The sequence below is a fragment of the Peromyscus leucopus genome, chromosome 5 (assembly GCF_004664715.2).
Source record: "Peromyscus leucopus breed LL Stock chromosome 5, UCI_PerLeu_2.1, whole genome shotgun sequence".
In the NCBI taxonomy this organism is placed as follows: Eukaryota; Metazoa; Chordata; class Mammalia; order Rodentia; family Cricetidae; genus Peromyscus; species Peromyscus leucopus.
In genome coordinates, this window is record NC_051067.1 from 14,614,037 (window position 1) to 14,639,021 (window position 24,985).

The following is a 24,985-nucleotide window of genomic DNA, read 5'->3' on the forward strand; positions in this document are numbered from 1 at the left end:
AGGTCCTGGTTGGCTCTTGGTGGCGCACCTGTGGTGTGTGGTGCCGGGCGGCTCAGATCAGTTGTTCATATGGAGGAGGCAGGGCAGGCTAGGGACAGTTTCACCCATAGCAGGGTCACAGATTAGCAGTTTAGGGTTTAGTTTCTAAGATGTTGATAAGCCAACCGGGCGGTGTTGGCACACGCCTTTAATCCCAGCACTCGGGAGGCAGAGCCAGGCAGATCTCTGTGAGTTCGAGGCCAGCCTGGTCTACAGAGCGAGATCCAGGACAGGTACCAAAACTACACAGAGAAACCCTGTCTCGAAAAAAAAGATATTGATAAGTCAATTCTTCCGTTTTTTTTCTTCTTCCAGTTGGAAAAGTCAGAAACGGCCCCTGCAGGATGGGCCCTGACCCAGCGGGAACAGGGTGCGTCTTCTCCAATGACAGGTAACACCTCAAGGTCAAGGTAGTAGTGCAGGCTACACTCTGCAGGTGCCACAGTACTCCTGGAGCCCAGAGCCTTTGCACATTCATGCTTTCGAAGATGAAACAGCCCACAGACAGAACTGCTCTCACATTCAAAGAGGCCTGTCTGGGAACGTGAAGGGTCGAACAAGGGAATGGGTAGAGAGTGGTCTCAGACCCCACTGCTTTCCTCGGTTGCCCCTAGCAGCTTTGTACCTCAGGAGGACTCTTGCTTAGGTTCATGGGTTCCTGTGGTCTATGCAGAGGTCAGAGGTTAACTTGCAGCAACTGGTTCCCTCCTTCCATCGTGAGGATCTTGGGGATTAAACTTAAGTCATCAACTTGGTGGCAAGTATCTTAACCCAATGAACTATCTCGCCAGCCCTTTCTTCTTTTGAGATAGCTGTGTAGCCCAGGCTAGCCTTGAACTTACATTGATCCCTGCCTCAGCCTTCCGAGTTGCTGAGATCACGTGGTTCTTGGATTGTTACCAAACATTTGAGTCTTCACCCTAGGGGTCTGGTCTACCTTCTAAGGTGCCAGGCTTCCTCAGCTGGACTTCTTAAGGGTTGGCAAGGTAAGAGTTACTCTCAGTAACAGGTGGCTCTCAGGGCTAAGCTGCAGTCAGGGAGAAGTCCAGTTCCACCTGGTGGACCCACGAGGCTGCTGAGTTGGTTCCTGGGACAGTGCTTCAAGAGGTCAGAGGCAGCTTCTGTTACCCTTAACCCCGTGCCAGCCTGGAGCTGAGGTCAGCGTTCCAAATCCCATAGAAGAGGTGATGGAGCCTCTGTGTCCTGTAAGGGGTGTTACCTGCAATCACAAATCCACACGTGTCTCGGAGTTCAGAAGTCATGGTAGGCAGTAGAGGGCTTGTTCCAGCAGGCTGACTCATGATCCAGGTCCAAACAGGTAAACTTTGTAACGGGCACAGAACTAGAAGGATGGAGTTGGTGGTGAGCCCTGACACTGGAGTACGCAAAGTGAGGAAGGGGATTAAGTGTTGCTTATAAGTTGGGGACATGTAATAGAGACTGGAATCAGGTCTCCCCAGGAAGGTGAGGTTCCTATATAGAGGATTCAAAGCACACTTGTGTGAGTCCATGTGTCCATTTGTGTTCTATCTTGCTGTGTGGTGGCTCCCTAGTCTCCCCGGAGGCTTGGTCAGCATCTTTGCACCCCCACCCCCACCCCCACCCCCACAGCATATGGCCTAACTCTGGCCCCATCCTGCCTGCGAATTGACTATGAAGGGATCTCTGCTCACACACACTTCTCCCTGGGCTTTTCTCCATGGCTCTTCATAGCAACCCAAGGAAGCTTGCCGGAAACATTGTGCTGTCCCACTCTGAAAACAGAGCACCAGAGGAGTGGTGTGTGTGTGTGTGTGTGTGTGTGTACACACAGGTAGCAGGCATTCCCTAGGCCCACAGACGTAGGCCTGGGATCTGTTTACTGTGTCCTCTGAGATCTGGAAACGGTTTCAGCCACCAAAGTACAGAGTGCCCAAAGCAAGAGTGTTCCTTCCCACACCCCTGCCCTTCCCCAGGATTGTGGATGTCTTCCAGGGTGTGATGTCCCCGAGATAGGGCACCACAGTGCCTTCTCAGTCTCCAGAGCCCCTGGAATGTCACCCCTCCCTGCCCCGCAGCCACTCCCACCTCGTGGGCCTCTGGGCTTGGCCCTCCTTTACTGTTCTCTCTCTGCAGCCTCAGTAATGCTGTCATGTTCCTACAGCAGAGTCATCTTCCAGCAACACCCTGGGCTGTGACAGTGACACAGGGCAGGTGGCCTCAGACTCCCCCCCAGCACCCGGTGTCCCCCAGGTAAAGGTGACTTGACGCGCTAGCCAGAGGCGGCAGGGGGTTCTAACCACAGCTGGTTCTCATAGACTTCGCTTCATCCTTCCCTCAGGATGCCCCTGTCTCTTCCATCCCTACTCCACACGTGGATCCCAAAGATCAGAACAGCAGTGTTCCCAGAGAAGCCTTGGCTGCACCCGGGCAGAGTTGCCCAGGGACCTTCACAGAGGGTAGCCCAGCCCAGATGCGTGGCGCTCGGGTCTCCGGGTCCCCTCATAAGCGGCCGGGGCAGCAGGACGGCAGTTCTCCAGCCAAAACCGTGGGCCGCTTCTCTGTGGTCAGCACACAAGACGAGTGGACTCTGGCGTCGCCCCACAGCCTGCGGTACTCGGCCCCCCCTGATGTCTACCTGGACGAGATCCCCTCCAGCCCTGATGTGAAGCTGGTGGTGCGGCGGGTCCAGACAGCCTCCTCCATCGAGGTTGGCGTGGAGGAGCCTGCCTCCAGTGACTCTGGGGAGGAGTGCCCGAGGAGGAGGCCTCAGGTGCAGAAGCAATCCTCTCTGCCGGGCAGTGGCGGTGTGGCAAGCGACTTCGTGAAGAAGGCCACTGCCTTCCTGCACAGGTCTTCAAGGGCGGGCTCGCTGGGCCCTGAGACTCCCAGCAGGGCAGGCGTGAAGGTCCCCACCATCAGCATCACCTCCTTCCACTCCCAGTCATCCTACATCAGCAGCGACAATGACTCAGAGTTTGAGGACGCAGACATAAGGAAGGAACTGCGAAGTCTGCGGGAAAAGTACGTAGTGGGGGCATGGCTCACCTGGTCAGGTGTGTGTGGGGGGGCTGACCTGGATAGCGTGAGGGGTGCAGCTCACTTGACCAGTATGTAATGATGAGGCTCGCCATTATCGGGGGCAAGGCCCGTCTGGCCAGAGTGGAACTCACCCCACCAGCATCTGGAGGGGTTGGCGGCCACAGGCCAACATGGTTGGGGCCTAGCTGCGCCTGGTGAGAAATGTTGGATGGAGTTTAGGTTCTGGCCGTGAAGTGCCCACTGGTGGCTGTTAATCCGAGCAATGGGACAGTGAAGAGACCTTTTTACTTCTACCCTCCAAACTGAGGAAAGAGGCCCCATCTAGGATATCTTTGCATCGGGCCAACCACTCTCTGCCACCTGCATGATTTCTGGCTCCCCTGGGTGGCATATCACCCCTCCTTCCTCTGTCACCTCTGGGAGGACACGCTAGGGGTCAGGAGATCTGTACCTTCTTCAGCCTTTCCTTCCTGCCCTCCTTCCCTCACTATTGATCTGCCTGTCTCTCCCTGTCCCAGGATGACTCTGACACTGTTTCTCTCTGCTCGCCTCTCACCCAGAAAGTACTCATTCTGCCCCTCTGTGGTCAGGGATCACTATCGCCATAAGCTGCCCTTTGGGGCGGGAGGGTGGAGTTTAATGGGGAGCTTCCGTGGTGTGGCCCATGAGACCCCACCCGTGGCTGAGGAGCAGAGGTTTGTTGCAACTGTCTGAATGAGCTCGGGAACTACAGGTACCCTGAGAGGAGGAGACAGTTAGACTGCAACGTTTCTGCAAGATTGTGTGGAGGCCAGGGCATGAAGACTGCCAGTCTTGGGGCTCTTGGCAAGGTAGTCCCAAGTGACCATAGTGGAACTTCTGTGGAAGTGAGAAAGTGGAGGAATGGACACCACCTGAGCCCTCAGAACAGATCCGTGCTCAGAATCCTGAAGAAGGGGTCACGTCCACTGACACAAGCAACCCCACAGGCAGCCAGCATCCCCTGGAAACACTGCTGGCTGGCTGTGCATTTGCAGGGAGAAAATCACTTCCACTTGGTGTCTATTGATTGGTTTGTGTGTGGTAATTAATGTTCGTGTGTGTGTGTGCGCGCGCACACTAGTATGTGTCAGTGTGCAGGTTTGCACACACACCTTTCTTTGTGTATGCAAAGGAAGAGCTCAGAGAGGTCAAAATCAGGTGTCTCGATCACTTCCCACCTTAGCATTTCACTGAACCCGGGGTTCACAAATTTGTTTGAACTGCCTGGCCAGCAAGCCATGGGAATCCTCCTGCCTCTGCCTCCCCAGTGCTGGGATTACAGGTGTGCCAGCCACCCAAACACATGTCTTCATGTTTGCATGGTAGGCATTTTACTGACTGCGTCTCTGATATTTTATTTTTATTTGTGCGTGGGGTGTTTTGTTGTTGTTTGTTTGTTTGTTTTAGCTAAAGTCTTTTTTAAAACATTAGAGAGCTCAGTTTAGAACCTCTCCTACAATTCCAGTGCTCTGGAAGCGGAGCTAGGAGGATGGCTGCGAGTTTAAGCCTAGCCTAGGCTGCATGTTGAGCCCCAGGCCAGCCAGGAGTACACAGAAAAACCCTGTCTTAAAACACAAGATTGAGCATCACTGAAGATGTAGGAGAGAGGTTAGAACTTCTCATTTTCAACTGTGAAAACCACCTGTGTCCCCAACACAAGAGGTGGAAGAAATAGTCTAGGTCCTGTGTTGGGGTGGTAACCAGGCCTCCTAAGAGCAGTGAAGTTCAGCACCTACCACTGCAGAAGAATAGCAGCGAGGTGGCAAGTGAGACCATCGGGCCCAGCGGGGGCCACTGCATCCTTCCCTCGAGCTGTCCTAGAGACTGCTCACACCAGCAGTCTCCCTGCCTTCACCTGCATCCTAGCCAGCACTGCAGCCCTCCAGGCTGGCCCCAGTGGAACTATACGCCAACCGCAAGTCTCACATGCTACCGTCCCTTCTCTACCTCTCCTCAGTTGCCTTGCATGGAGGAAATAACACACCTAGCCCTAATAACAGAGGTAGGCCAGCTGTGCATGGTGCCACACACCTATAATCCAAGCGCCTAGGAGGGAGAGGCAGGAGAATCAGGAGTCCAAGCTTGTCTTTGGTTACATAGCACATTTGAGGCCAGCCTTGGGTACAGGAGACTAAGAAAGAAAGAGAGAAAGGAAGGTAGTTTTGGTTCCAGGCATCTACTAGTTTACTCTGTCTGCTCTGAAACCTAGGGTTTCAATTGCAAGCAGAAGTATGGGTGAGGAATAATGTTTGCTTCCTTGGCTATTGAGACAATTTAGTAGTCATGATTCCAGATGTCTGAAAACTATGTCCTTCACCTGGTTCTCACCTGGCTTAGATAGTGCCATTGAAAGCCTGCAGACAGGTAGCATCCCCTGACCCACACAGCCCAGCCTTGCCCACCCACCCTGCCTCCTCTCTTCTGCTCCAGGCACCTGAAGGAAATCTCTGAGCTACAGAGCCAACAGAAGCAGGAGATTGAAGCCCTGTACCGCCGCTTGGGCAAGCCACTCCCCCCCAGCGTGGGGTTCTTCCACACGGCACCTCCCATGGGCCGCAGGAGAAAAACCAGCAAGAGCAAATTGAAGGCTGGCAAGCTGCTGAACCCTCTGGTGCAACAGCTCAAGGTCGTGGCCTCCAGCACAGGTCTGCTGCTTCTAGGGGAGGGCTGTACCTGGGCTGAGGAGGGAGGGTACTGGGGGGGACCCCAAGTTAGCCTGAGAGGCTAGCTCTGACTTGCTGCAACATCTCCAAACCTGCATGAGTGTGTGGGGTTTTCTTTTTCCTGGACCTCCTTTTGCTGGCGCTGAGAGTCTCTGCAAGCCCAGAGAAACCTCAGGCCTCCACACTAGTGCCAGACAGAAAGGCCTGTGTGAGAATAAGGGCTGCTCGGAGCCAGGCCTTAGCCCCATGTGGAAGGAAGGAGCCACTCCTGGGCCACATTGCACCTAGGAAGCCCCAGGGCACTGGGATGGATAGAAGTAACGGCTTCCTCTGGCCCTGTCACCCAGGCACGCAGTAGCTCCTGCTCACTGGGTGTCAGGTGGCTGGCTGCCTTTGTGGGCGGCAGGGAGAGCATGGGTTATTCTCCAGGCCTGGCAGTCGTGGTACCCAGTCCCTGGTGCTGCAGGGGCCAGGCACCAGTCAGCACTCTTTGCATGCCGGGGTACCTTTGAGGCTTAGAGCTGTGCTGCAGGGTGTGCTCTGAGCGGGGAGCAGCTAACCCCAGTCTCCAAATGTGACCGATGGGGAGGCATTAGTGAATTACCTGCTCAGGCACTCCCTAACTGTCAGCCACCTGCACAAGTGGTGGAAACCCAGTGCCGATGCTAAAGCTAAGGGAGGCTCCACAGTGACTCCTCACAGAAAGGCTGCTCTGAGCCCACGTCCATACCTGCCACTTACTTGCACAGCATAGGTCTGGCATGCCACTGGGATTTAGTAAAGGGGGACACTTTCTTTGATTGGCCCCAGCACTGTAGACCAGAATCTTGTCTGTACTGGTTTTCTTAAGGAGACTCAACTTCCTCAAGGTCAGCCAGCAGAGAGTAGGAGGCCAACCCAGCCACACCCTTCCCTGCCCATTGGCGCCTCATGGTGCCTGTCACCTCTTCTCCCCCCCTCGCCCAGGTCATTTGTCTGACTCCAGCAGAGGCCCTCCCACTAAGGACCCTGCCCACGCCAGCACGCCCCCGGGCACCAAGGCAGTTCAGACCCAGCAGCCCTGCTCCGTCCGGGCCTCCCTGTCCACAGACATCTGCTCCGGTTTAGCCAGTGATGGAGGCGGAGCGCGTGGCCAAGGTGATTTCCAGCTTGCCTGTCTCCAAGCATGTGCCAGCCACATAGGGCCTCAGTGGTGTCCCGGGAGCACGCCTGTGTGTGTAGAGGGGGCCAGAGCTACAGCCAAGGCTGCTAAGCAGCTTTATAAAAACAAACAAAAAAAGGACAAGAACGTAAAGGTGTAGTCTTTGGATACAAAGAATGGAATTGTCCCGCCATGTAAGCGGCTCAGAGGCAGGTGATGGGTTTGCTAAGGTGGACCTCGGGAAGTGGCCGGGACCAGGAGGGATCAGCCCGATGACTGGGGAGGGAACGGGGCCTGGCATCTTGCTGTGTTCTGCGATGCCCGTTCCTAGGCCCTGGCTACCCTGCCCTGCCCGCTTCCCACAGCAGAGCCAGACGGTGGTAAACACCGGGTCCTTCCAAAGTCCACGGGACGGCTAGGGGACAAGGGCTCAGCTCTCAGGCTGGGATGTCTGCTCATCACTGCCATGGACGGCAGCAGCTGCTCGATAAGGCGCTTTCCTGTCCTCACCATCTCTGTCCAGAGAAATCATGGTGACTAATAAAGGTGCCCCACCTGCCCCACCCATCCTCCTCCGGGCCGCTTCTCTTCTGCTCCTACTGTTGCCTCCTCCCATTCTGTGGTCAGTGGCTTTGGTGCTTGGGCTGGGCTAGATGGAGCCGTGGATGTTAAGTTACGAGGCTGGTGTGGCTGTTGGTGTGGAGGAGGAGGAATCGCAGCAACCTGTACTTGATAAGTGTCTCTCTGTTTTCTTCCCTTTATATTCATTTGCAGGCTGGACGGTTTACCACCCAACGTCTGAGAGAGGGGCCTATAAGTCTAGTAGCAAGCCTCGTGCTCGATTCCTCAGTGGACCCGTATCTGTGTCCATCTGTCTGTATTTGTTCTTTTGTATTTTCCCACCTCCTGGTCCTTGGTTTCTCCCCTCCCTGCCCTGTCTTCATTACCTCTCATACATTTCATAGGATGCCACTCCAACCCCTTGAAGTCACCTCCTCCATGTCAAAAGGTGGACCCCACAAGCCTTTCCCACTGCACACAGTGTCCATAGTCACCCAGCTACAGACAGCTGTGTGCATGCTCTTGGCTGTGCCCAGGCACCAAAATCATGCGCAACAGCATCCCTACCTCTTCCATGGCCCCTCCACCCCACGTATGCCAGGGCATTCTGCACCCTTACCATCACCTCATTTCTTTTCTTTTCTTTGGATGTTGGACGTAGTTTTCTTTTCTGTTGCAATTGTGGCCAGTATACATGTCTGCTGTCTCCCAGTTTCAATGACAACAAAAAGACAACCCCAACCTTCTCCAGATACCCAGTGTGTTACACACGTACCTGGACTCCCACAACATGCATGTAGCAGACTGATAACAGCCCTAACATCCCTGGAGGGTGTGACTTCTGTGTAGGGCCAAAGCCAAGCACCCAGCCCCATCTCCACCCTCTCTCCCATTCCCTGCATGTGGAGATGCTAAGAATATGCTTCAAGGGTGTCGGGGGTATACATCAGTGGCACAGCACTTGCCTAGCATGCAAAAGAAAGGCCCCAAGTCCCATCCCCTGAACTTCAAAACAAAGAGCTTGCTCCAGCTAGGGCTTCCTGGCCCTCTACCCCACCATGCAGGGAGGGCTAGTCCCCTCTGCCATCTCTCCTTCCCCTCCTTACCTCCTTACTCACTCAAAACGATGACTAGATACGTGCCCCATTCCTCGTAGCTCTTGCACAGGAGCCTGCTTCCTGCCTGGGTCCCTGTTCTTTCCCACCCAGCTGGGGCACTCTGCTCCATAAGTCTTGAGCTGACTCATGTGACGTGAGGGAAGAAGCCAGTGGGGCAGTTCCTCCAACTTCTACCAGACTCAGCCCCAGTGCCAGCCTCCCTCACACACCCTGGGACATGTTTCTAGTGCCCACGAATGCTCACCTGCTGGGACCAACTCACCCTGGTGTGATTTGTTTTTAATCCTCACAATGATTGGCAAATCAATCCAAAGTTGTGGAGCTTTTAGGTTTTTGTCTTTTTAACTGAAAAAAAAAAATAGAGTTTTTTGACAATTGGATTGGAGATGCTGGTTTGGGGCACATGACTTTTTGCTTGTACAATAAAGATACATTGTGCTTGTGGGGACCCAGAGACCATGTCTGTGGTAGGTGACCATTGCCATTCCCTACTCCCTGCATCAGAGGCCCATGGTGGGTCATCTTCTCCAGGTGGATGGATCAAGGGCACATGGCTAGGTGGAAGTGCCAGGGGCTTCCCAGCATCTTCTTGTCTGTTCAGTAGTCTGCCCACTTGGGGCACAGTGACATCTGGCTTGCATTGCGTCTCTCTAGCTTCTGGTCAGTTACTGAGTTGGGTATGAGAAGGGCTAGGAGGGCCCCCTTTGTGCGACCTTCATATCTTTGTAGTGAGCAGAGACTGTTCCCATCCACCAGCCTCCTTCTGGCCCCTGCTTGCCTGATGCCTCTCCTGGCTGTGCCTGGTGGGCACACAACTCACATGATCACTAGGTGTGACAGCACTTGGAACTCTGGGTATGTCCTGTCCCCAGGCCAGAGTGCATGGCAGTTTGTCACAGTGATCACAGTCATGTCTCTGAGATGCAACTTCTCTATTTCAGGTCTTGTTCATAACGGTGTCTGTTGGTTTTGCTGTGAGTTACTGGCCTGAGATTTAAAACAAACAAACAAACAAAAAACAGTGGGGAGAGGGGGCCAGAAGGAAGGACCATCTGAGCAGGCTTGGCCAAGTAGTTTGAGGTGTGGTACTGCTTGCACATGGATTGCTTGCTGGTCCACAGCCTGACCTATCAAGGCAGGCTGGACTGGCTCAGCATTCTGTGACCCCTACATGTTTTCAAGTAGCTGCCGGGCAGAGCTTAGGTGAACCCTACTCTGGCTCCTCTCACTGTGGTATAGAGTAGGTAGGGAGAGTCTTGGGCCAGCTCACTATGGGGAAATGAAGCCCCAAAAGGCCCTTTTATCCTGCATGCTGCTGGTCTCTGAGCTTTAGGGATCTAGGCTTCTCATTGAGACGTCCATTTGTATGTCTGTGTGCTGGTTTCTGTGTAAACTGCGTCCTCAAGAGAAGATGTGAGGCCTGTGAGAACTGAGCATTGGGGGTGGGGGGTGGGGGATCAGTGCTTCCTGAGCGTGAAAGGACAAATGATAGAAGGACGAGCCTGGTCAAGAGGCTGAGAGGAGAGAAGGGCTTTGGGGGCGGAGCGTGCAGAGTGTGCAGAGTGTGCAGAGTGTGCAGAGCGTGCAGAGTGTGCAGGTGGCTACAAGATGCTGGAGTATGCCTGCCTCTGTGAAGTTGTGTGATCAGGGGTGACCTTGATCAAGCTTAGTATCAGTTCATGTCTTTGGTGTGTGACACCCCTACTTCCTAGAGACAGAAGGCTGTGAGAAAATATTCTTTAAACTTTGAGTATAAAAATATCTGGGCTTCCATGAAGCCCAGCGAAGGGGAAAAAAAGCCCCAGAAGGGCAGGTTGAGCTTGAGTCACTGGGTGGGCTGGAGGACCGTCTCTGGTGGAGCCAGGCAGAGCATCAGAGATCTCCAGACACAGAGCTGGACATGAGACAAGCGACAGGTGGAGATGGGCTGTGGGTGGAAAAGCCTTGTCTTAGAGTTCTATTGCTGGGAAGAGACACCATTAACCACAGCGACTCTTATAAAAGAAAGCATTTAATTGAGGGCTTGCTTATAGTTTCAGAGGTTTAGTCTGTTATCATCATGGTGGGGAGCATGGCGGCATGCAGGCAGACATGGTGCTGGAGAAGGAGCTGAGAGTTCTGTATCTGGATCCACAGGCAGCAGGAAGAGATTGAGACACTGGGCCCGGCTTGGGCTTTTGAAATTTCAAAACCCATTCCCAGTGACACACTTCCTCCAACAAGTCCACACCTCCTAATCCTTCTCAAGTAGTGCCATTCCCTGATGACTAAGCATTCAAATATATGATCCTATAGGGGCCATTCTTATTCATACTACCATAGGCCTCCTGTGAGTGTGAACCCTATATAAGTTCCCTTCTCCTAGCCTGGGCAGGGTCCTGGCACAGACCCAACAACTCACTTGCATGTCCCTCTCTGGCAGACAGTGGCATTCAGTCCACCATACTTATCCTAAAATACAGTGGCCATGGAACTGAGGAGGAGAGGTCCAAGTCAGAACCCAAGGCTGTACGTGGGTGTCTGTTGGTGACAAACTATGGGTACAACCTACTGAGACACTTCTTTTGTGTCCTTCCTGTGCTCAGGCTGGCATGGGCACCTCTTGTTTCTCGCTGTGCCACAGGAAGCGTGAGGTCTCACAGTGTGTTGTCACTTCATCCTGTTCTCAGTCGCCTCAGATCTGGTGCAAGGACCCTCAGAAGCCTTCCCAGCCCTCTTCTCTGTCAGTGTTCGTATCTCGTGCTGGTGGTGAGAGAGTCCAGTGAGGCCCCCCAGCAAGGCACACAGGAGACCCCTTACACACTCGAGGCTTACCCTTGAGGATTGCGTTAGCTCCAGGCTCTGTAAGACCCAGGGCTATACAGCTCAAGGCCCAAGTAAAAATGTCCCTACCACATCGGGCTGAACCAAGATACCTTGTTTCTGAACGGATGCTTCATGGGTAGTTTGTAGTTTGTAGTTATTGTCTCCACTTGAGAATAGGGTTGTTCAATATAGAAACAGCTCTGGGGGTATTTTGGCCTTTGACATCAGGATTGGGTAGAGGTAGGGATGGGTGGGGCTAGTGGTCTGTAGTTAGAGCTGGCCTATGGGAGGTTGGGATGGGGATGAAGCTGAGCTACCTGGGCTGACTACAGGGGACACTGGGCGGGTGCTACCTGGTACGAGGAGGGCTGACTCCCTGAGGAGGTCTGTTCCTGTGAACCTCATCAATATTTGAGTGCTGAGATGCGGAGAACAGATGTGAGGATCTGCTCCAGGCTAGAGCCCCTCCTTTAAGTGTATGTCCTAGTCTTTCCTCCTGAGCTTTACGTCTGCCATGCTTGAGAAGTCCTTGTTGCCAGTCACAGTCTGAGGGTGGTGGCTGTGGAATTCTGAAGAGGATGTGCTGTCAGCCCACAAGTGGTTCGTGATTTGAACCAAAGCGTTATGCAGAGACCTCACCTCACTGCAGGGACAAGTGGAATATCCAAGGAGACCTGGCTGGGACTGGTTGAAACCATCCTGCCTCTGGCTGGCTTGATCTACTCACCTAGTACTATCCTGAGTAGCAGGAGCTTTGTAAGAACCTCTCCTGGCACGGTAGAGATCGGGGCCGAGCCTGTTCATCAGATGCCCCAGGTAGAGACCTGTTCATGGTATATTGGGAGCCATCTAGGGAAATGCAGGACTGTCAACATGGAGTCCTGGATGCTCCCCTGAGACTTTGCACCGTGTCCTGCCAGAGAGCAATGTAGCCCTAGTGTTGACATAAAATGACTAACACTGGCTCATTTGTCCAGAAGCTGGCACTCTCTACTCTGGTCATCTGTAGCCAATCCAGGAGGGACATGGAAGATGGGAGCTGATGCATGGTCACCTGAGTCTAGAATCCAGGAAGGCCAGCCACACTAGTCCATCTGGCATTTTACCCAGTGTGACAATAGCCAGGACTGAGTCCCAAATCCCTAGCCCCTTTTCCTCCAAAAGTAGACTGAGATTTCCTCCCCCAACACACAGTATCTTCCAGATCCCTCCTGTTTATCTCCCCCTTTCCATTTGAAAATTGAATTGCTCAACAAACACCCCATTTCCCCATGTAGCCTTAGAAACCATACAGAATGAACTAAAATTAGGAGGTCCATTGCAGCTGTGCTTGAGGTCCAGTACACCCCGCCTGGCCTGAGCTCTGGCCAGGGTGTGGCCAGCATTTATGCACTATCCTATCCCTCGGGCCAGAGTACCAGCCCTTCTAGAAAAGTTGTGAGTGTTCAGATTTCCCAGACCTCTAGACTAGCTAGTTCATGAGCCAGTGCTGTATGTGAGAGCACCCCTTCGTGGAGCATGTGTTTAGGACACAGGGAGCTAGGGCTGAAAATACAGACCTGCTGTGCTAGCGTGGCTTTGACCTTGGGGAAGTCTGAGCTCTTCCTCGCCAGTTGTAGCTCCCAGAGTGGCCATAGGTTAAGATAGAATAGCAGCACACACTGTAGCCCAGGCTGGTCCTGGGTTAGGGTTACTCCACCCTTCTGTACTCTGCCAGATGTCACATTCTGTAAGTTGCCCACCTGACCCCAGACAGACTCAAGACAATGGGGCTAAAGCTGCCTTGGTAGTGGTCTAGTAAGGATGTTTCCCATTCTCCTGGGGAAAGTGAACTGGTAGAAAAGAGGCATGGTGTCTCCCCAAATCCCTATAAACCCCAAGACAGACTCTCATATCCCTGCTAGATGCCCTTGTCTGACCTGGTCCAAGGCAGCCATCTGGGATCCAGATTTGGCCTCGGACCTGCAAAACAATGTATCTTTTTGCACTTGGAAAACCTCTGGTAGCCTTGGTGGCCAGCCCAGGCTGAGCCTGGCTCCATTCAGGGACCCCGTGGCTGACTCTCAGTGGGTTTCCCTGCCTCAACCAGTGGGGCTCCCAAAGGCCTGGTGTTCGAAACCCAAGCAGTGTGCTTTGTCAATTTTTGGTTTATTTTTCTGTTTTTTCTTTTTTTTTCTGGAATATGCTTTTAGAGACAAAACACTTCTCCCTGAATCTTGGAGGCTTGCCCTGGCACCTCTACCTCCTCAGCAAAGGCCATGAGAGCCTGCACACGAACTCTGGGGAAGCCACCCCGTTCTCCCAGGCCAGGCTGGCCTCCCTCTCCGACTGCTGCCTGTGTCTGTCCCTCCCTGCACACTGATGACTTTTGCTTACATGTGGTAGTGTGACCGGCGTGTGCTGTTCTGCCTAACCCTGTGGTCTTGTGTCCTTTGTTCTTCCTTACAGGGTCAGCCCTGAAGCGTCTCTGCCTAGGCAAAGAACACAGCAGTAGTAATTATCCGGGTTTTTTGTTTTAACCCCTTTGTCCCTCTCACCGCATGGGCTTTGTCATGGCTAGTGCGCATCAGGGCCTCCCACAGAAGTGTGGCCTGCTCTGCCCCTGACCCGCAGGGCTCTGTTTCGCTTCTGCCTGTCTGGATAGCTGCTCCCTCCCAGCTCCTCTTTGTGTCTCCATGGTTCCTCGAGTTTGTGCCGTCTGTCCAGCCACCTCTCAATAGGCCCATCCTTCTCCACAGTGTCCACATATGACCACCGTTTATTAATTGGGTTCCTTTCCAAAACCTTAGGCATCAGTGTTTCTCGGAAGTGTTGACGATGAGTGCTTCCTGAGGAGAGATACCAAGACTGGATGGGTGTTAGTTACCTGGGCCACTCACACACACCCCTTTGCTCTTTCTTGTCTTTTTAATTTTTTAATCCCCTTCCTCTTTTTTTTTTGTTTCTGGCTGAGAACCTCATGTAGCAATAGCTGTGTGTTGAGTCTCATCATTAACGTGTAATCCTTTGTTTCTGCTTTCCCATTGCTGGCCACTAAAGTTCACCACATTCTGGAACAGCTTGTTTGAAGAGATGGTCATTAGCTGTTTGGGGTTTTTGGTGAGGTGTATGCACATTTTAAATTGGCTTATTCAAAATTGCTAGGTGGGATTCCGTGCATGGGAAAGGGAGGAGCAGAGGAGGCAATTCAGTAAGACTTCTGTTGGCCGTAAAAACAGCCTCTCACAGAAGCAGCCAAGCTCTCTAGTCTGCAGAGCGACTCCTGGCTCCCTGCCTCCCAGTATCACCGAGCTGTAGAGTGCAGGGTGTGGAGCCCACCCGAGGGACTCTAGGTGTGGTGTCTTTTATGACCACCTTTCCAAATGCTTGCCTAAGGAAAGGCACCATTTCCTTGTCTTGAGTTCCAAACTACTAAGCAACTAAAATACACAGGAACACAGTGAACAGTCTGCCCAGGGGGTGCCGGAAGGCTGGTGGTGGCACACTCGTGCTGAGCATTCTGCAAAGTAGGCCAGGGAGTGCCCTGAGACTCTGACCCTGTCCCTGGGATGCCAGTGCCCACGTGTATCTGGCTGTGCCATGAATTCCCAGTGCTCTCACATGTGTGAGTCTGGCGGAGTATGCAGTGGGGGGCCTGTGCTGGACTCTGAATGGAGACTGCTGGATGCTCAAGGTCTTTTTCCCCCGGCCTGGCTTAAGAAACAAGTGAGGCTGCCTGGTACAGCTCAGCCACCCGTAGCCTGCACAGTGCCTCATGGCGTCTAACGCTGGGCAGCAAGGCCCACTGATGCAGACCACCTCTTGAAGCAAGGTGTTGCTTGGCCAGAGTGAGGCCATTGATTGTCCCAGCCATTGTGTGAGAATGACTGCAGCCAGCCTGTCAGTGGTGCTGAGTGAGTGTGTGGCGTCACCAATCCTGGCCTATATGACTCCCTAGGGTCTTCCACCAGCAGCCTGGCCCCAGGCCCTGAGCCAGGTCCCCAGCCCACCCTGCACGTCCAGGCACAGGTGAACAACAGCAACAATAAGAAAGGCACCTTCACGGATGACCTGCACAAGCTGGTGGACGAGTGGACAACCAAGACGGTGGGCGCCGCGCAACTGAAGCCCACACTCAACCAGCTGAAGCAGACGCAGAAGCTGCATGACATGGAGGCCTCTGGCGAGGCGCGGGCTGTGAGTGAACATGGGCACAGGCTCTACTGGGAGGGGTACGGTAGGCACAGTGGCTGTGGCTGTGAGCTATTGCCGGAATCCCGTGTGCCAGATGGCCATCATGCTAAGTACTTGGCTTTCGTGATTCAAGGTCCTTCTTCTCCAAAAGAATTAGGTCTTGCTGGGTGGTGGTGGCACACATCCTTAATCCCAGCACTCGTGAGGCAGAAGCAGGCAGATCGCTGAGTTCGAGGTCAGCCTGGTCTACAGAGTGAGTTTCAGGACAACTGGGGCTATGCAGAGAAACCCTGTCTCAAAAAACAACCAAAATAACAACAAAATATTAGGCCTTGGTCCCTGTGATGACTGGGAGGTAAAAGTGACTTCCTATGGTCCTTGTGGCCAGCAGGGGACAGGCTGAGCCTGTGACTCCAGAACTCAGATACAGCAGAATCCTTGAGTTAGACAGCCCCCAAGTAGGAAACACACCCTCATTGTGGACAGACGCACCTCCGTCTGCATTACATCCATTTGTCTCCAGGCTGTGGAAAGGGCAGGTGTACTCCTCACTCCTGAGTGGCAGCTGTGTCCAACTGGGACCAACATGGGGCTGGGCCAGTAGCCACCCTCGAAGGTCTTGGCACACGATTTTGGAGAGCTAGTTGGCGGAGTGTCCCCACTTTTCCAGCTTTCTGGAGAAATTGTGGAAGATGGCTGTTACTTCTACTTTAAATGATTCATGAAGTTCATGGGTGAATCCATCTGGGCTGAACATCTTGTGGGTGTTGTTTTTGTGTGGAAAACATCCCTCTGTGAACTTAGGCTTTGGGTCTTTCCAAACACACAGGGCAATTGGAAGCCTGTGGTGAGCATCGCATGCCACCGCCTACAGTAGGTGACGCTGTCAGAACTCAACACACAGCTATCCATCTCTCGGGGAAGGTTTCTTCTCCAGTCCTGACACCGTTTGGGTGTTCTGTCTTGACAGTCTTGTTAAATTCTGCTTCCATGGTAATTGCTACTTTTTCCCTAAATTTGCCTCAACTTTCCAGTCAGTTGCCATTTGATACTGTGATGCCTCTTGTTTCTTCTGCATGATCCCAAGTCGTGTGTGGTTCCTGGTGTTGGTGATGTATGCCTCCCCACTTCTCTCTGTGTGTCTGTCCTTCCTTCCCTTCCTGCCTTTTAAGGCTTTGGTAATTTTATGAGCCATTTTAAAAACCTATATATTATCTTTGATATCCTTTGTTATCTATTTCATTCATTTTTTAACTCTTACTATTTCTCTTTCTGGCTTAGCGTTCTCTAGAAAGATTCTTAGGTTTGACTGTGAGTGGGTGGTGGAGTGTTTGCCAAGTGTTAGTGAGGACCCCGGGTTGGCCCCCAGCACTAAAGGAAAGAAAAACTTCTTACGTTGACTAGGCCACCAGTTCCAGCCTTTCTAACTCCTGCAGAGCACTCAAGCTGAGTTCCCAGCACCTGTGTCTCAAGGCTCACTACTGCTGCAGCTCCAGCTCCAGCAGAACATCCAGGGCCTCTTCTCCCTCATAGACACCTGCACAGACACACACACATGCCCATAAATAAAATTCAATAATTACAAAAAGTTTACAGTTCTCAGCCAAATGTCTCAGTGGTGCATCCTATTTCCACAGTACTTCCTGTTTTCCTGGTTTCTTTTCCCCACAGCTTGGCTCCTTAGTTCCTTGTCTCTCCTTGTGAGGTTTTAATATTATGTGAAGGACATTGTGTTGGAAAAAATTGTTTGTAAAAATAATTTGAGATCTAGACTCTTTATTGTCTTGATTTGCCTTTGAGCACATGTTCTTTTTTATTTTTATTTATTTATTTATTTATTTATTTTGGTTTTTCAAGACAGGGTTTCTCTGTGTAGCTTTGGAGCCTGTCCTGGAACTTGCTCTGTAGACCAGGCTGGTCTTGAACTCACAGAGATCTGTCTGCCCCTGCCTCCCGAGTGCTGAGATTAAAGGCATGTGCCACCACTGACCAGCGCATGTTCTTATTTTTAACAGGCATCTTCTATAGAGTGCCTGGTCAAGATTATTAACCATTTAAAAACTGAGTCATCTATCTTTTTACTATTGATTTATGGAAGTCTGTTATATCTGTTTTGTCTTATATTACATATATATTCTACCAAAGTGTGCCCCCTCTGTCTCTGTGTATGTATGTATGTGTGTGTGTGTAGTATAATATAGTGTAGTGTATGTGTGCACACGTTTATGTGTGGGCATGTTTATGAAGCCAAACATCAACATCTCATGTCTTCTCTGTCCCTCCCTCCCTCCCTTCCCTTTTTTGAGGCAGGGTTTTTCTGTCACTGAGCCTGGTGCTCACCAAACAGCCAGACTGCCTAGCCAGTGAGCTCCAGGCCTCTACCCGTCTCCGCCCCTCCCCAGTGCTGTGGTTACAGACACATGCCATCATGCCAGGCTGCAGGTGCTGGGAGTCTGAGCTCAGGAGGCTCCTCACGGGAACTCTTTTTTTTTTTTTTTTTTTTTTTATGTGCATTGGTGTAAGCATGTCAGATCCCCTGGAACTGGAGTTACAGACAGCTGTGAGCCACCATGTGGGTGCTGGGAATTGAACCTGGGTCCTCTGGAAGAACAGCCAGTGCTCTTAACTGCTGAGCCATCTCTCCAGCCCCCTCACAGGAACTCTTACAGATCCCCAGCCCTCTCCATTACTTTCTTAGTGGTGAGCATAAAATGGAAGGCATTTAGTTTGTTTTTTCTGAAAGTTTTGCTGCTTTAGCTGTTGTATACACCATAGCTTATCTACTCACTGCAGTGATACCTTCCTTTCCAGTCTGAACTGCATGAAACAGCACTCTCCTCATCACCTCGTGCAGCTTCGTCGTAAAATTATCTATTATTCATCCGCTGTTGAACTTCAAGAATCTCTTGGTTTTTCTGGGTCCTAAATGTTGGCAGGTCCTAGATGGCCCACTGGAGTTTCTCTTGGCAGTGGATTACATCTGTCAGTGAACTGGACAGGCTTACTGTATGACCAGTCTTGAGTGTTCCATGAACTTGGAGTCTGTTTCTTTACATCTTTGTAGGGTGTTCATGTCACTCATCAAATCCATCCCAAGGTGGTTGATGATTGGGAGTGCTGTTATAAACTGTGCAGTCCTGAAATTTTCTGGTGTGTGGAAATGTGACCAATTCTGGTGCCTAGAAGCCTGTGGTCCTGCAAAGTCCTTTCCTGTGGGTTTCTCTACATACAGTGTTGTCATCTGCAGATAGTCAGTTTTTCTTTTCTTGTCTCACCTTGACTGGGTCCCCTCACAGTGTTGACCGGAAGCATGAAGGAGCCTTGGGGGAGCACCTGACGTTGCTCCCTCTGCAGGTGTGGCTGCTGGCTCCATGGAGACCTTCACTGCCGAGTGTGCCTTCTGTAAATGGTGTGGGGGTTGGCGAGTCTCCATCCTGCCCTGTGTGTGTTTATGGTCCAGAGGCTAGAAGCCAGGGCCTCGTATGTGCTAGGCAAGTGCTCACCTGGGGACCCCAGCCCAGCCCTTCCAGTGGTCCTTCTCCTGGAGTGAGGTGGGTTGTCTCTGAGGCACCAAAGCCCACTGGACTGTGATGTTAAACCTTTTATGGTCACTGTCTTCGGTTTCCCAGCTGTTTTGTTTGGATGCTGCAGGCTGCCGGTCCTTGATCTCTCACTGTAGTCATGTCCAGTCCTGTCATCAGAGGTGCTGGCTCTGGAAGCCGTCAGCTGCTCCTTTCCCTGCCTCTGAGGCCACTGTGCTTGGCTCCCACAGGCCTCCTGGGCCTCCTGTAGGTGCAAACTGTGACTAGGCCACCAAACCAGATGCCGTGGTGTCGGCTGGGTGGAAGTGTGTGAATCACTCATGTACCCTTCCACACCCCGCAGGTTCTGCGCCAAGCCCGCTCTGGCTTTGGACCGCTGGAGCTTAGGGCCCACAGACAGGTGCTTAGACCTCAGCGTAGCGAGCCAGGGAGGGAGGGAGGGAGGGCGGGCAGCTGCTTCCCATACCAGCACTTGGACTACACGAGGAGACCGACTGACTGCGGCCCCCTGTGCCTTCCTTCCTCTTTGTCTCTGTGTCTCACAGACAACTGTGCCTCCAGCAGGAGTGAGGACACCGTGTTTGGCCCCGGCACCCGGCCCTCTGTCCACCACAGCCATTCCTGGAGCCACCCCAGCCCTGCCTGTGCCCATACCAGGTACTGTCCACTCCAGCCTCTCAGGCCCTCCCTGTGCACTGCCTCTGAGTCAGTATGGAGGCCTGCTCCCTGTTCCTGTGTCCTGGGGGCCCTGGGTGGCCTCAGAGGACCCACAGGGGTCTTGGGGCAGTCAGGTCCCTGTGCTGCCAGTGTTCCTGCGGCCACCTGTTATCAGCACGCCAGGCCCCCGGCTGCACATCACGTAGCCCTCTGCCCTGCCCTGGCCAGATGGAGCACTCTGAATCGTGTGGAAGAACCCGGTTGTGGTGTGGCCTCCTCGTGGCTCCTCCACATGGGCCCAGGGCACAGAGCCCCAGCCAAGGGGGCAGGAGAGGGCAGCAAGACGCTTTCCCTGCTGCCTCAGACCCCATCGCTCTTAGGTCCCTACAGTCTTACACAGGCAGGCTTCATATCCACTGCCTGTCCTTGGTTGAGGATTAGAACCTCGTCATCCCCCTGCAGCAGCCCAGTGCCTTGAATTCCAGCTTTTCTGTTTCCTGTTGGAAAGACATGTTTTAAAAGGCCATTGATCAGCCAAGGTGGATTTCATTACGGTTAACATGTCCATTGCTGTCTCCACTGTCCGATGTTGCAGAGATGGGAATGGGGTGCTGATATGAAGCTGATAGTTGTAGTGTAAACGCCTTCTTACAAACAAAAACGAAAGCGAACACTAACAATGTGACCTGCCAATGCTGGATGAGCCTATCTCAGCCCTTGATAGAGTGAGGTCACCCTGGTCATGTTCAATAACAGAGCCACAGGACCCGCCTGAAGCTGTTCTCCCTGTGAGGAATGTCAGCAGCTTTGTTGAGCCGTGAGGATCCTGCCAAGAAACACACGGGTGAATGCCCTGGTAGCCAGCAGGCTGTTATGAGCACCATACAGACAAACACCACCATTCAGCTCAGGGGTCCCCACTCTCTTCCTTTTCCATGGTTTCCACAGAGGCCTGTGCTCTGCCCACCCTACCCTGCAAATTCCTCTCCAGGCTATCCTCAGGCCTGCCTACTGAGGGGTGGAGTATTTCTGGAGGTTTCCATGACACTTGTCCTGGGGGCCGATGAAAGCCCCCTGACTCCCTCTGGGCAAATGTTTTATGCCTCCAGTTGGAGGGTGGGCTGCCTGGGGTGACCCTGCTGTGAACTGTACAGTTAAGCTGTACTCATGAGAACCAGCTAAATTGTTTTGGTTTAAATACACTATTCCATCAATTCCGTTAGAATTGAATTTTCAGGGGGCTGAGCAGAGTCTTCTGCCAGACCACAACAATGCAATAAGAGATTTCTGTTCTCTGCGTCTGGTCCGAAAACCACCCGGGCCCGCTTCTTAGTGAAGGGAGCCTGACTTCTCTCACTCTTCTTGCTCCCGAGTCCTTTCCTACTATGACAACACTAGTGGCATGGGATCCCCAAGAGACTGTATGTGCGAAGGAGAAAAATAAACGTTTGCTTGAAAATACTGTGAAATGACAGCTTTTTTTCTTGCCCTCTATTCATATCAAAGCCAAACTGACTGGCCTTGTAAAAGATAGGTCTGGGTCGCCCAGGTGGGCCTGGCCTGGCCTCTGCTTGGAGCCAGCAGCCTTGTGTGCTGTTCCCTGGAGGGTGGAGCTCATAGGGCTGAGAGAGAGGAGTCAAGCCTCTGGTGGGGCTACCCGTCTCCCCACACTGTGCCCGCTGCTGTGGCCCAGGCCCGATGTCACCAGGCTGTTACCTCTAGCCTGGCAGTGCAGGCTAGTGGCTGGGCTGCAAGTCAGGCTGCATCTGCATCGCTTTCGGAAGTGCAGGTAGAAAGGGTGCATCCCTCAGAAGGCAGACTGCATTTCCAGTCCCATCACAGCGGGTACTAGGTCCTAGAAAACCCAGTTTGTATGAGTCACAGGAACTCCTGGTTACCCCTTCTTCGTGGTTGGTGGGGCTTCTCTTTCAGGCTCTTGGGCTTGTTGAGTAGAATTGGTCAAGGGCCAACCTAGGGCGTGTGAGAGGCACTGGCCTTCCAGGAGCCCAGGGCATTATGAAAGTTGATAGTTTCGGGACAAGACTTGCGCTACGGTGGTGCAGCAAACTCTTCATGGGCAGCCTTGTGTGTGCGCACTGTAGACCTGGCCCTGGCAACATGGGGTCCATTGTGCCAGAGGCGGCTGTCTCAAGATACAGCACTAGACTTCACGCCTCTGCTCAGACCCCTGCAGCTGTATCATTGTGCCTTATCTTGGCACTGGCCCTATTCAGAAGCAAAAACTGAAGGTTACTGTTGTCTCCCAGGACTTCAAGGCCAGCTCAGTCCAGGATGGCCCAGCGGAACAGGGGTGAGGCCTTGTCTTTCTGGGCTTAGGTGGTCATTGCTGAGTGTCTAACTTAGAAGAAGATACCCAGGTGACAGTCAGCCAAGCTCTGTGCAGAGAACAGGACTCTGTACAATGCACAGTCTCGTCCTGGCCTGGCTCTGACTCCGCCATTCTGCCTTTGTTTTAGTAGCTCCTGGGAAAGGGGCCAGGTGCCTAGGCAGGGCTGTGTGCACAGGCATCAGAGCCCAGCCTTGGGTGAGAGGCCAGTGCCTCAGAGGCCTGTAGTGAGCTGTGGCCATTTTGTTTTCTAGATCCTGAGAGTGAAAAACCCGACTGAGCCGGCCTCTCCGCCAGGCCCACACTGCATCATCCAGGCGAAGAAGTGACAGACTCCAGGGCACTCCTCTAGTCCACCCACGCTGTTTTGTAACCACTTTCTAACCATTTTTTTATTCACAATTGGAAACACAAATGTAATGCAAGAATAAAACATATTTTGGGGGAGACAGGACTTTGGTATTTCAAACTTGCTCCTTTCCAGTGGTCCCCTGGACAGGCAGGAGCTAGGTGAGAAGGGTGGGGGAGGGTGCAGCCCATTCTCTGCAAGGCCCTGGAGGCTCATCACCCAGTGCCCCTTCTCGGGCACAGACTCAAGGTCCCTTTTGTTGCTCAGCTCCATGTCACATGGTCTTTTCTCTGGCCTAAGGAGACCAGAGTCATCTGTCCCCACCAAAGGAAGAGCATCATGGAGGTCTGAAAGTGAGCCTCCTTTCCCCAGAACTCATGGGAACCATCAGCAAAGGAAGCAGCCAACATGGGAGCTGAAGCCTCCTGGGGGTGGAGGACAGGACCACCAGCTCCAGGAAGAGCTCTACCCGCCCCCATGGTGGGGTATGTTAAAAGCTCATGTGAAAAGCAGGAAAACAGGCTGGGACGGGGGCTTCGGTCAGTCAAATACTTGACCTGAGTTCAGTCTTCAGAACCTACATACAGAAGGTCGGGTATGGTGGCCCACACTTGGAATCCCAGTGCTGTGGAAGCAAAACAGAAGGATCCTGGATCTCACTGGATAGCCAGTCTAGTCTACTTGGAGAGTTCCCAGCCAGGGGGAGCCCCTGCCTTGGACAGATAAGCAGGCCTAGGGAAATGGCCCAGTGGGTAACATGCTTGCTTATACAAGCTTTACATGAGTACAGATCCCTGGTGCTTGCTGATCATCCAGCCAACCTAAAATGCTGAAGTGTAGGTTCAGAGATCTGTCAGAACAAATAAAGTGGAGAGCCATAGAGACGGATAATCCCGAATTGGCCTCTAACCCCACAAGTGCACCATCACACAGCTGCACACACACAAATACACCATCTACACAAGAGAGGTGGAGAGCATTTGAGGACTCACACCTGACGTTGGCCTCCGGCCTTCACACACATAAATTCATGTGCACCCTCAAATGCCGACAACCTCTGAGTTGCCTTGACAAGAAAACATGGGAATAATTGATAGTGGCCTGTCCCTGTCCACAAGAATGGGTCTGGGACAGAGCTCCTAGGGTTTTGAACATCAACACATGCCAAAACTGGGTCTGGGTATTGTGAGTCTCTAGCTGCAGTTCAGGGTGTGCTGCAGCCGTGCATGGGAGCAAGTGTCAGCAGCTGCAGTTCAGTGCATCCTCCAGCCAAGCATGGGAGCAGATGTTCTCAATACCCGGACTTTGCTACCACAACAGGCCACAGGTAGTGCTATGACATTAAGGAGGTTTCTGACATCTCTAGATGTCACATCCATCATGACCAAGTGCTCAGCCCCTGAGGTTTAAAGTATGCCTTGTTGGATGTCTAGTAGATTCTCTAGGACCTAGGCAAAACTAGACATACAGAGCTTCACATTGCCCCCAAGATCCCCAGCAGTCAAGTCATGAGGTCATGAGACTATATCTGTCTCAAGCACACAAGTGCCCTAGACTGGGAACTTGGCCTTGACTTGTAGGAAACAAAAGCAAATGGTGCCTTAGTCATTCAGGGTTGCCATGTAAAACACCATAGACTGGCTAGCTCACTTGTGTATCGCTCACAGTTCCGGAGGCTAGGACGTCCAAGATCAAGTGCCTACACAGTAGCTAGATTGTAGAGCTGCTCTCTTAGTTGGTACCCAGAACCCAGCGTACTCTGTGTACCTGTGACCTCTCACACAGAAGGACTGCATTTGTGCCCCCTATAGTAGTATTAGCAGGTGAGGGCCCCACTTTTTTTTTTTAAGATTTCAAGATTTTCATTTTATTAAAAATGTAGCAACATGGAGCTGGAGAGATGGCTCAGAGGTTAAGAGCACCAACTGTCCTTCCAGAGGTCCTGAGTTCAATTCCCAGCACCCACATGGTGGCTCACAGCCATCCGTAATGAGATCTGGCGCCCTCTTCTGTGTACATAATAAATAAATAAACAAATAAAAATTTTTAAAAAATGTAGCAACATAATAGCATCATTTGATCACTCTTTACTAGTGCCATGTAAGAGTAGTTCAAGGATCCCACTCTTATGATTGCATTGGATCTTCAAAAAGCCCCCATCTCCCCATACATTTACATGGTAATTGGGTCTTCAGTGTAGGAATTTAGAAGGATATAACACTCAGTCCTTTATAAGGTGGAGACTATCTGTACTTACTGGTCTCTACTCGTACCTTGGAGCTAACAAGTGAATACCAATTCCATAAAGAGAACGAGAGGAAGGAGGGGAGAAAGCCAAAGGCAGAAAACTCATAGCAAGGAACAACCTTTCCTGAGCCCCACATAGGCTCAGGAGATGGAGCCCATGCAGCTCCTCCTTGTAGAATCATAGACTACACAGGACAATGGACAGTGGTCACCCACCAGGCCAGCTGCACAAGGGTCAATTGGCCGGACAGGCACCAAGGGCTATAGAAGTTGTTTTAGAACTCAAGGCCACAGGACCACA

General features: G+C 52.3%; 1 protein-coding gene across 13 annotated transcripts in view; it reads left to right on the plus strand.

Annotated features, from left to right (window-relative positions):
• Wnk2 (WNK lysine deficient protein kinase 2) overlaps positions 1-22,542 on the plus strand; it is a 113,479-nt gene extending 90,937 nt beyond the window's left edge. For 2 of the 13 annotated variants that reach the window (XM_028867658.2, XM_037205753.1), the window contains 10 exons: positions 355-430; positions 2,183-2,271; positions 2,360-3,042; positions 5,512-5,726; positions 6,711-6,881; positions 7,660-7,758; positions 13,818-13,862; positions 15,307-15,545; positions 19,630-19,741; positions 20,498-21,210. In XM_028867658.2, coding sequence (XP_028723491.1) covers positions 355-430; positions 2,183-2,271; positions 2,360-3,042; positions 5,512-5,726; positions 6,711-6,881; positions 7,660-7,758; positions 13,818-13,862; positions 15,307-15,545; positions 19,630-19,741; positions 20,498-20,562 — 1,794 coding nt within the window. In that variant the 3' untranslated portion in view covers positions 20,563-21,210. Of the gene's footprint in view, positions 1-354; positions 431-2,182; positions 2,272-2,359; positions 3,043-5,511; positions 5,727-6,710; positions 6,882-7,659; positions 7,759-13,817; positions 13,863-15,306; positions 15,546-19,629; positions 21,211-22,342 lie in introns of those variants that run through there. The other 11 variants (XM_028867659.1, XM_037205747.1, XM_037205748.1 and 8 more) reach the window with 11 other exon arrangements.
• The last annotated feature ends 2,443 nt before the right edge of the window (positions 22,543-24,985 follow it).